Genomic DNA, 12,403 nt, shown 5'->3' with positions numbered 1-12,403 from the left:
AAACAAGTTCGTTGCCTAAGTCTTTTGATATTTTAATGTTACGTTGCTTGTGTTTTTTGATGCATATGCAAGGTGTAAGCTGGTATGCGTGTATTTGTGTATGTGTGAGTGTGTGTATGAGTTGTTATAGGTGCAGTTGTGCAAAAAATAGGCCAAACTGTTGGCGTTTAATGCAGTTGCTGCTGCTGTTGTTGTTTTTGTAGTTGTTGCTGCCACTGCTGTTATTCAGCTCAAGCATTACTTTTATTGATGACTTACGACTGAAGCGTAATATAAGCAATGGGCGTTTAACTGATTAAATAAGGTGTAGATTTCAACTGCTGACTAGAGAGAAGAGAGTGCCGTACAGCAAATGTTTGTTATGTACTTATAATAATTTGAGCAATTTCTAATTTTCTTTCAAACTTTCATTCCATTTAATCACGAGTAAAATCTTATAGACTTCTTACAGTGAATCATTAAGCTCTCTTTTAATTACTATGCGTATCGCTTTCTTTGATGTTGCGTTATAAATTAAACATAAGTTCACTTCAACATAAAATAAGCTTAAGGTAGATATAGAATTTGTAGTCTCTGTAATTCTAGTCAAAGCCACGCCAATGTTTGCCTTCATTACTCGTCAGTCAAGCATCACGTCTAACTGTAAAAGCCTCAAATTGATAAACAGACAGACAGTCGAGTAAAGCAAACAACTCGCAATCTTACCTAGAAACGAAACGAAACGCATAAGTAGGCAACAACAACGACAACAACAACAACTAACACTATTACAAAAAACTAGAATTAGAAAAAGAACAGCGCGACTTCCACAATTTTGTGGACACGCTCGAGCAAATGCCAAGAGCAGCATCAGCTCTGAAAAAAAAAAAAAAAAAAAAAACAAATTAAATTAAGTTCATTTCGTGTGCCGCTGCCAGTGTAAATGCAGCATTTTGGGTCAGCACGCACAGAGTCCCCCGAGAGCAAAGCAAGTGATATATGAGACACACTGTGATAAGCGCCGGCGACGGTCTCTTAACACATATGACTGAATGAATGGGCCAGTTGGTTTTGGGGTGATATTATTTATGATTTTCAAATTTCAGCATTTAGCTAATCACGAAGCGTAAAATGCTCGTGTGCTTAAGCAAATGTGTGCGGTGGCTTATGGAAGTCAACAATTTTCTAGTTGACTGACTTCTGTGTGAACTGTGCGAGAGGTGGGCAATGCCGTAGCAGCCAAACCAGTGAGAATGGCCGCAAGAAGGAGAGCATGTTAAAGATGAGCATTACCCAGGCACACAAATGTGCGAAAAGTTAAATGAACTTTACGTTCGAGTCCAAGAGTTTAATGAACGTTTGGGCCACGGCCATTGACAGCTGGCCAAATCAAAGCTTCGAAGGCATTCGTATTCGTATTGCCAGGTAATCCACGGCCAAGCAGCAATGCCGATAAAACAGCTAGAATTACACGATTTATTCTTGTAATACCGCTTTCTACGCTATGAACAGATCTCTGTGTTTCTTTTACTCTTTGATCATATGGTAAAGATAAAGAATCGCGCTGCTGAGCCAAGCAGACGAAACAAAATGCATACGAAATGAGGCTAATGAAAGGGGCACAAGAAGATTTATTGCACTTGTGAAACTACAATATATGCGTGCCCGCAACTTGATTTTCACTTTCTTCTTTCAGCCAAACGACTTACAAAAGAACGGACGAAAATAAAAGAACATGAAAAACTATGCTGGTAATTAAATAGCCAAAGTGAATTTCCAAATTACCTAAATAGGACAAATGCTATGGATATTAAAAGTGACTTTAATCGGGGTCAACAGCAAAATTAAATTAAATGGGTTAAATGTAAGAGATTTGCGTATATTTTGATGCAGAGTATAAAGTCTGAGCAGTTAGTTTCACAATTAGGTATTTTTAGAGCTTAGAGTGGAGCATTTTATATGCTTGAACTTTTGGGATTTGATGATGACATTTATGAGAATAAACTAAAATGTTAATGACAATTTTATAAATATGCATACTTAATTTAATATATGCTCAAGCATCTATACTTGGATACTGACTGACCTGACTTGACTTTCGAATTATCAATATATATGAGGTGGCATGATGATGTTGTATGTTTAGCATACGATCTCTTAGAACTTTCTGTTGTTTTCCTTTCTGTTCATTTTTCTCTCTTTCCTTTTGCTCACCTAAAAATAGAGATTAAAATTTCTTAAAAATATTTATTATATTCTTTACAGGCCAGCTAGTCCTGTCTGCCAGTCAATTTTTTAGTCATTCTAAGTACCGGAAGAAAGTCTCTAAAAATTCTCTTTACGAATAGAATGCAAATAATATAAATACATAATTATTCAAGTTCAGATTCTAATAAATTATTCCAATTATGTCTGAAATGAGAAAAGCTCTAGAGCTGAGCAAGAGTGAGAATTATATCAATCTGCAAACGAAATCAACCTCGAATCGGACTATATTCGCCATTTGAATCTCTCAATCGTTTCAAAAGGTTTCTTAGAACCTATTCACAACTACGTAAACTACTTTAGCAAGGTCACTCGATGGGTTGCATAGCAAATACCTTAACCAAAGCCAATTCAAGCAATTTTCTCACAGCTTAAGCATTTCAGAAACTGTTTCAAGTGCCGCAGCTGCTGCGCTTAAAAGTTTTTTGTGTGTTTTCAGCTAAAATACAAAGTTTGTGGTAAATAAACGAAAGACATAATATACAATTTCTTGTTTTAGACCTACACAAGTCTCAAGCATATGCAGCGCTCTCAGTTACCTAAACATATATAAATTATGATGCAAGAAATTCTCACATTATTAATTTGTATTGTGCTCGCTAGATTTCGTCAGAGCGCGCCTCGGAGTGTTGAGTATGAAATTATAAACAATGATCACAAGGCGCAGAGATGATTTTGGCTCGGAGCGCTTTGGCAATTAGAGCACGGCTAACAAATGCAGTTGCAAGCCCATAATGTAGATGTACAATACATACGTGGGCACTAAAAGCCGCTTTTTATGTGGGGCATAAAAAGAACAACAATAACAACAACAACAATAGCAAGTCACGCAGCAAATTTGCATGGCTTACAACATTTCCTGGCAAAGCATTTCAAGTATGTGGCACAATTCAATAAAGCAGTCAATAGCCAGCTAAATACAAGTTTAAAATCCACACACACACACACACACACGCGCACACGTACACACAGATATACTCGTATGACAAAGAAAATTAAAAGAACCAAGACACTGGCTAACCTTGTCCAGCTGCTTGCTGCACCCAGTCCAAGAGCAAAGGAATTTGCTTTTTTTAGAAGCCATTGCTAGTTACGTGGCTGAAGTGGCTTAAAGAGAAACTACAACAGTTTGACGGCCAGGGTGACACACACATACACACTCAGTGGGTGTAGAACGTGCGCGAGAGGGATGGAGACAGAGACAGGCAAATAGTTGGCCATTAAAAACAATTACATGAGGTTTGTTATGCTGGCCGTTTCTCAACTTTTTTTTTTTTTGCCGTTCGACTGATTTCAATTGAAGCGTGCTAAGAACTCCAAAGAATCCCAATGTGCGCCTCACCGGTTCTACTTTTTTTCTTCAATTTATTTATTCACTTTTTTTTTTGGTTAAGTGGAACAGCGTACGGTTATGTTTGTGCTATTTGTTGTTACGGAGCGAAGCTAAAATTAAATAAAAATTGCTGCGGTAAATAGGCAACAAATAAATTGAAATTGTGGCAAATAGCGGTTTACAGTTAAGTAAACAAATAAAAAGCGGGAAGAAGAAGCCGAAGAATTTGTTATACAACTGGCCAAGAATTTAAAGCAATTTGTTGGCATGACATCAGAGATTACCAGAATTACTTCTGAATTATTGATGTGAAGTGCTGTAATTGCGAAATACAAATAATAATAGAAGTAAATGCATGGCAATGTAGGAGCTTGAGATGATTTAGCTGTCTAACAGCTGCTAGATATTCAAACTTGACATAATTATGTCAGGTCAGTTGGCCAAATGTCTCGAAAAAAACAACAACAACAACAGCAAGAGACGGAGTCGTTTGATGTGCAAATTTATGTGCTGTCAAAGCTCAGTCTGTCAGGTCTTAGATCAAGGCAGATTTTGGAGTAGATACAGTATGAGATAAATGAGATTCGTTCAACATTAATATAAGTTATCATAATGTATTATAATGATTAGAGAAATTAGGTAAAGTATTTAAGAAAAAAAAAATCTCTTACAACAATTGAATTTAAGCCAGCTTTGAGTTATAATTAACATTTAAAAGGAGATTTTTTATCTGAATTTAGTGTTTCTTCTACACGGAAATCGTGAAAGTAAAGTAAAAAAAAAAAAAAAAAAAACTGTTACGAGTCTCAGAAGCCGCCAAAAGGCACCAAAGCTTTTGCAAAGGCGATATCGGCCTAAACGTTTGGCGATAATTTTAATCGACCATTTGCCCATGCAGTGGAAATTGTTGGAATATTTTTGCTTTTTTGTTTGTGTTGTATTTACCACAATTTTGAAACGTCGTATGAGCATTGAGCACTCGCATATTTTAGTCGATTTGATTTTAAATGAAAGCTGTCAATCAAGCCAGCTGAAGGCGGGCTCAACAAGTCAGCAAGTCACAGCAACTTTCCCATTTTACCAGGAAAACGCAGTGCACAATTTCGATTGAGGAAAATGAAAGCGCCACAAGCCAAAATAATTAATTTTAATTTTCTGCGAAAAAAAAGGTTGAAAAAAGTAGCTACTTAGCTTCTAATTCAATGATATCAAAGTCCGACTGGGTAAATAACTCAATTAAATGCTTGTGTATCCAGAATAGATAATTAATTCTAAACAGCTCATAATCTCTTAATGGCATAGAAAGCCAGAGCCAATGCCGCTGAGATGTAGAAATGAAATTATGCAAAACAAGTCGCTTTGATTGGGGTCACGCTTAGAGATCTCGGCGGGAAGCCAACTGCAACTGAATTTAATGTCAAGAGCTGCTCGAGCAAAGAGCAGAAGAGGTTTTGCTGTAGAATTTTTCTGTCCATGAGAGAAACGAAGACTTTTTGGTTATGGGAAGTAATTTCTCCTCTTATGAAGTATCTTGAGTTCCCTACAAGTGTGAGGTTTTCCATTAGTCGACGAGCTGATAGGGAAATCGAATAAAGGAAAACAGAATTTATTCAAAATGGTTCATTTTTGTTAAAAGACTTTATAAGTCATTTATTACTCATTTCATCATCTCTCATTTCGAGTTCTAATATTTCACCAAAATTCTAAGGCATCGTTTTTACAATCTGTTAATAAAAACTAAAAGTCTGTTGAAGGCCATTAGAAAGCGAATGTTTATTGTCAACTCATAAAAGTTAATTAACCTGAGAATATCTATAATTCGCAAGTAATAAAAGCTAAATTTTTTTTTTTTTTTTTTAGTTTTATTTTTATTAAATTATTTAAATATTTTATTTAATGAATAAGATTATATTAAAATTTTATTTAAATAACATTTATTAATTTTTTTTTATATATTTTATTATTACTGTACTTTTTATTTCTATAAAATTTTTTGCTTATAAAGTTACGTCATTATTAATATTAACAAATTTGATTATACGTCTCCATTCTACAATTTTTTTTAACTTTATATGCATGACAAAAATTTGCAGTTAATGCATTTTCCCAAATCGAGTTGTGACCTTGTCTAATACGAATTCATTATTGTTTTTTTTTTCAGGCTGGGAACTGCGCGGCTTAAATTGTTATAAATATTTCAATATCAAACATTCGTGGGAGAAAAGCGCCGAACTGTGTCGAAGGTGAGTAAAATCATAGCATAACCATAATCAGATGTTAATTTGAATATATCAGAGTACAACTAAATATATTGTATGTATATATGGTTATATAGAGGAAGTTGTGGGCATCGGACTTCTGTTTCAGCCAAGCAGTGAACTGGCTCAAAGTAGCTACGCTTCAATGAGCACAGCTACCTGTTCTTCGTGATAGATAGATACTAAGAGAGATAGATGCTTGTTGTCTGACCGGCTGTCAAGATCTGTGCTTGACTAAATATATACTCTACAGTCTATAGTATATGCACATATATACTCAAGCGGCGGCAGCAGTTGCCGTTACAGCACCGCATTGCATTTCCGCTGACAGTTAACTGTCAATGCCAAAGTGGGCTGCCTCCCAGGCCAAAATGCAGCCGGCAGCAGTGTTGACCAAGTTCGTAATTGTTTTTCAGGCCTGGCTGGGCAGGCCATCGATAAGCCGCCGATGATTCATAATAATTTGTTTCTTTTTTCCTTCTTCTGCTTTTGCTTCGTCTTCCTCTTCTTCTTTGGCCACTTTATTCGAGCGAAAAGAAAGTCGTCGACGTAGTCAATAAGCTTCCGGCGTTCGGCCCAAAAAAAAAAAAACAAGCATTCCTGATTCGGTTTTTGGGTGTTAACCCACTGTTGACCCAAATACTTGCGAGTGGTTCGGCCAGTGCCTGCACCTGTCCGAGAGAGCTGAGAGCTCGCGTAGCCTAAAAACCTCTGAACTTGTGGGCTTGTCTTGGAAATTGAGAGTGTTTCGATTTGATCGAAGTCGTAGTTTTTTATCGATTGTAATTTCAGCTTGGCTATGATGAGCGTGTGAATCGCTGGCTTTTGGATTGACCGCGGGGCATGTGGGGTGAAAGTTATTCGGAATGAAGGTGTTTTTTTTTTCTCTGTCGTTTTTCTTTTACATTTATTTTTTCGGTGCTTAACATTAATAAAGTTATTGGCTGGCCATAGACTTGGTCTAGTGTCAATGGCCTACGCAATTTCTCTTTGCTGTCTGTCAGGTGTTAAATGGCAATTACATATGCCCGGCACAGGCTACACCAGGCCAGTTGACACTGGCAACAACAGCAGCAGCAGCAGCAGTAGCAGCAGCAGCAGCTACAGTGGCCCCTTCTATAATGTACGCGTCATTTACATGCCATAGACCTCGCCCCAGTCCACTGCCAATTAAAATGCTGCTAACGTTTTATTAGTTTTGCCACAGCAGAAGTTCAACAAACGACAAACAACTGTTGACTGCTCGATAGATTTGCCAAAAAAGTACACACATACACATATACACATATGTATAGGTGTGTATATGTATATAAATCTGACTTAAAGATAGCAGTCTATGTCAGGTGTCGCCTTTACACTCCAAATGTGAAATATTTCTTTTGGGTGAAATTTTCATTTTGTTTTCTTACTCCCTATCTGTCTCGCTCGCTCTCTATCTCTGTTGCTATCTCTGTTGCTTAACGATTTTGCGTGTGCAGCATGCGAAATACGTAGAATGAAGGAAAGTGCCGATAAGGCGTTAACATTTCCAGTTAACGGAGCTGTGACCAAAAAATAAAAGCCACTCGTGAATTTGGAACTTGTTGGTTTTTAGTATTTGGGCGTAGTCGACGAATCGCAATGAAAACTCTTTTTGAATGATGTTTTGGCAGCAGCCCATGCGGGCAAGTCAATTTGCTTCAACTTTTGGTCATAGGCGCGGAAACAGGTAGCTGAGCCAGTTTTATTGAACCGTAGAATTTTTACGGAATTTTTAACGGAGCTATAAATAGTCAACAATAATTTAGCAGACAACTACTCAAAGATATAATAACAGTAAAAGAATGAACTATGAAGAATATTAAATATTTTATTAAAAGAAAATGAAATCAAATAAAACGATGATATCTGAGCTTCTATTGAAGCATTGCAAAGACTTTTCAACATCTAATTGATTCGTTTCACACATTTCTAAAACATATTCATGAAATATATTAAACATATTTAGGATTATTCTGAAATTAAGAAATACATTAAAAACTTAAATAATATAAAAATATAAAAATAATAAATATATAATAATATAAGAATTGAAAATATTTTAATATGATTTAAAATAGGAATTGTTAAATATGAAACATATTATATCTAATATATTCAACATATTATTTATTTAGTTTTTTAATTTATATTTTTACATATTTCTTAATTTCTGAATTGTTTTATTATATGTATTATCGTTGAAATAATTACAAAATTAATTTTTAAATTTATTTTCAATATATTTACAAAATACTTTCCATTCATGTCAATTGTTAAACATAAAATGTTTTTTTTTTTAGAAATTATATACATATATTAAGAAAATGTTTATTTGTACACTGGTATACAGCGCATACATATCATTATGTTGTTCCACGCATGAGGCTTGAGTAAATTTTCAAATGTTTAACATGATGGTGGTGAAAATAAGCGAGTACAGACGTGCAAATAATACCAGACAACAAAATTGTTAAGTGAATAGCCGAACATGGCAAACAACGCATTCCACCGGCATGCACACAAAGCCACACACAGTTACTCAAATATGTACTCAGCCCGGTCTTCTGTTTTCACTTGGTATTGGAGCTGTACAATTGCCAGTTATGTATTTCGGGCGGGAGGGGCGGTGCGCGGTGGGATCTGTTGCGGATGGGTGTTGCAGGGATGCAGTGAGTGCAACATGCATAATTTTTGGCATGCAAGCAGGCCCAACAGCTGCAGCGTGCGACAAAGGCGTTGCGCACAGCTGTCACTCCTATGACGCCCCCACGCTGCGTATGTGTAATATGCCAGATTTGAATGCACAGCTAAGCCCATGAGTCAAACATACAGCGGATAATTTGGGATTCGAAACTGGTTTTCTTTTTTTTTTTTTGCTTCTTGGCTTGCAGCTGTCGTAGAACGCACCAAGTCGAACTGTGGACTTTAAAAAACTGGAGCTTTGCGGATTGGAAACGAAAGTTTTCCATTGTGTTGAGCGCCGTGTTGTTGCTTTATCTATTCTGTTTTTGGTAACAACATAATTAAGGCAGCAGCAGATAAAATAGAAAGTAAAGCGCATTAGAAAACTGCAGCTGCATAATTGAAATTGCGTTAAGTGTGCAGCGGAAGCATGAGACAGCTACTTAGAGATTCAAGAGCTGCAGCTCTTTGGTTTCTACCACCACTAATCACTGACATCCTCTTCAACTCTTACTCGTTCCCTTCGCAGATATGGCGCCGAGCTGGTGGCCATCGATAGCTATGCGGAAAACAATGAGACGCTGGCGATAGCACGTGCCAGTGATCCCAATCAGCGGGCCTCGGACAAGTACTGGCTGGGCCTGGCCTCACTCGACGATCTACGCACGAATACCCTAGAGTCGGCGTCGGGCGCATTGATCTCCCAGTACTCGGGCTTTTGGTCTCTGCAGCAGCCCAATGCTGAGTCGGGCGAGTGTGTGGCGGCCAGTTTTGGTGGCAAGTCGCAGAGCTGGGATCTGGGCACCTGCGAGTCGCTGCTGCCCTTCATGTGCCGTGCTCCGGCCTGTCCCCAGGGGGCGCTGCATTGCGCCAATGGACTGTGCATCAATCAGGCCTTCAAGTGTGACGGCAGCGACGATTGCGGCGACGGCACCGACGAACTCGACTGTCCCGCCCAATGCCACTTCCACATGCAGTCCGGCGGCGATGTCATCGAGACGCCCAACTATCCGCACAAGTATGGAGCGCTGAGCAAGTGCAAGTGGACGCTGGAGGGTCCGTTGGGCAGCAACATCATCCTGCAGTTCCAGGACTTTGAGACTGAGAAAACGTTTGATACGGTCCAAGTTCTGGTCGGCGGACGCACTGAGGACAAGGCCGTTTCGCTGGCCACGCTCAGTGGCAAACAGGATCTGGCCACACAGCCATTTGTATCCGCCTCCAACTTCATGATTGTCAAGTTCACGACCGACGGCAGTGTGGAGCGCAAGGGCTTCAGGGCCACATGGAAGACAGAGGCCAAGAACTGCGGCGGCACCCTCAAGGCGACGCTGCAGAGGCAAATACTGACTAGCCCCAACTATCCCAAGCAATATCCCGGTGGTCTGGAGTGCCTGTATGTGATCAAGGCGCAGCCCGGTCGCATCATCTCCATTGAAGTGGACGACCTGGACATTGCCGAGGGTCGCGATCAGCTGCTCATACGCGACGGCGATTCACCCATGAGCCGCATCATTGCCAAGCTGACGGGCAAATCGACGCAAAACGAACGCGTGATTATCTCCACTGGCAATATGCTCTACCTCTACTTCAAGTCCAACCTCGGTGAGGCGGGCAAGGGCTTCAGTCTGCGCTACATTCAGGGCTGCAAGGCAACGATTACGGCACGCAACGGCACAGTTACCTCGCCCGCATTCGGCTTGGCCGATTACCCCAAGAATCAGGAGTGCTTCTTCACGATCCGCAATGATGCACGTGCCCCGCTCTCGCTCAAGTTTGACAAATTCACAGTGCATAAGAGCGACAATGTGCAGGTCTTTGATGGCTCCTCAACGTCCGGACTGCGTCTGCATTCTGGAAATGGTTTCACTGGCACCGCAGCTCCAAAACTAACCTTGACTGCTTCCTCAGGAGAGATGTTGATTAAATTTACATCGGATGCGCTACACAATGCAGCGGGGTAAGTGAACTGAATTTCCCATTTCTATAATGTGAACCTGCACCTATCCTCTCCTCCCAATACTCTCACTTTTCTCTGGACTTACTTTACTAATTGAAATTTTCTTTTCTTCTTCAGTTGGTCGGCTACATTCTCGGCGGACTGCCCTGAACTAAAGCCCGGCATTGGAGCCTTGGCCTCCAGTCGCGACACGGCCTTTGGCACGCTGGTCAGCTTTACATGTCCCATTGGACAAGAGTTTGCCACCGGCAAGACGCGTCTGGTTACGGAATGTTTGCCTGGTGGCAACTGGAGTGTCTCCTACATACCAAAGTGTCAGGGTAAGTCGCGCTTAGCTCAGTTCAATTAAGTGATTTATCTATCTATAACAATCTATCTCGAATCCCTTCACAGAGGTCTACTGCGGTCCCGTTCCACAAATTGACAACGGTTTCTCCATTGGCTCCTCGAACGTCACCTACCGCGGCATCGCCATGTATCAGTGTTATGCTGGCTTCGCCTTTGCCTCAAACGAACCCATCGAAAAGATTTCCTGCCTGCCCGACGGACGCTGGGAGCGTCAGCCCCATTGCATGGCCTCGCAGTGCGCCGCTCTGCCCGAGGTGCCGCATGCCAATATGACCTTGCTCAATGGCGGTGGTCGCAGCTACGGCACCATTGTCCAATACGAGTGCGAGCCTGGCTATGAGCGCAACGGACATCCCGTGCTCACCTGCATGTCGAATGGCACCTGGAGTGGCGATGTGCCACGATGCAGCCGTAAGCGTTGCTTCGAGTTCCCTGAAATCGAAAATGGGTTTGTGGTAGATGCAGCCCGGCCGTACCACTTTGGCGATGAGGCTAGGGTGCAGTGCTTCAAGGGATATAAGCTGATTGGCAGCAATATCATGCGCTGCAGCGAGGCTCAGCGCTTCGAGCAGCCACCCAGCTGCGAGGATATCAACGAGTGCAGCTCCTCCCAATGCGATTTGACCACCACCGAATGCATGAATACCAACGGCTCGTTCCATTGCCAATGTCGTCCTGGTTTCACCGCGACCACTGAGTGCCGTCCGGTTGGAGATTTGGGTCTGGGCAATGGCGGTATACCAGATGATAGTATCAGCACTTCTCCCAGTGAGCGGGGCTACAGCAAGGGCCTGTTGCGTCTCAATTCGAATGGCTGGTGTGGCGCCTCCATGGAGCCCGGCGCAAACTGGATATTGATTGACCTGAAGGCACCCACCATACTGAGGGGCTTCCGCACCATGTCTGTGCAACGTCCCGATGGCAATATAGCCTTCAGCTCGGCTGTGCGCCTGCAATACTCGAACGACTTGACAGATGTCTTCAAGGATTACGCGAATCCCGATGGCACCGCCGTCGAGTTCAGAATACTGGAGCCCACCCTGTCCATTCTGAATCTGCCGTTGCCCATTGAAGCGCGTTACGTGCGCTTCCGCATACAGGACTATGTGGGCGCTCCTTGCGTGCGTATGGAACTGATGGGCTGCACCCGCTTGGACTGCGTGGACATCAATGAGTGCAGCAGAAACAACGGCGGCTGCGACCAAAAGTGCATCAACTCGCCCGGCAGCTATGCCTGCGCCTGTAACACCGGCTACCAGCTCTACACATCCAACGGCACCGCTGGCTACCACATTGAGCGTTCGGAGACCGGTGAACGCGACGGCGACACCTATCAGCGCAACAAGACCTGTGTGCCACTGATGTGCCCAGAGCTCCAGCCACCAGAGAACGGACAACTGCTCAGCGAGCGAAACGATTATCATTTCGGTGATATTGTGCGATTCCAGTGCCACTTCGGTTACATCATGAGCGGAAGCTCCGTGGCGCTGTGCCTATCCAGCGGTCAATGGAATGCGAGCGTACCAGAATGCAATTGTAAGTCATCGTGAACGGGCC

General features: G+C 41.6%; 1 protein-coding gene across 3 annotated transcripts in view; it reads left to right on the top strand.

The window, feature by feature from the left end:
• The window catches only part of LOC6576749, a 38,116-nt gene that overhangs the window by 16,591 nt on the left and 9,122 nt on the right, over nucleotides 1-12,403 (top strand). For all 3 annotated transcript variants that reach the window (XM_015165346.3, XM_044009106.1, XM_002002701.4), the window contains exons 4-7: nucleotides 5,739-5,820; nucleotides 9,068-10,498; nucleotides 10,616-10,818; nucleotides 10,892-12,382. In XM_015165346.3, coding sequence (XP_015020832.1) covers nucleotides 5,739-5,820; nucleotides 9,068-10,498; nucleotides 10,616-10,818; nucleotides 10,892-12,382 — 3,207 coding nt within the window. The remainder of the gene's footprint in view (nucleotides 1-5,738; nucleotides 5,821-9,067; nucleotides 10,499-10,615; nucleotides 10,819-10,891; nucleotides 12,383-12,403) is intronic.

Source organism: Drosophila mojavensis, unplaced genomic scaffold (genome assembly GCF_018153725.1).
Source record: "Drosophila mojavensis isolate 15081-1352.22 unplaced genomic scaffold, ASM1815372v1 contig_36, whole genome shotgun sequence".
Taxonomy (NCBI): domain Eukaryota; kingdom Metazoa; phylum Arthropoda; class Insecta; order Diptera; family Drosophilidae; genus Drosophila; species Drosophila mojavensis.
Note: the sequence above shows the minus strand (reverse complement) of the source record. Positions and strands in the feature narration are given on the sequence as shown.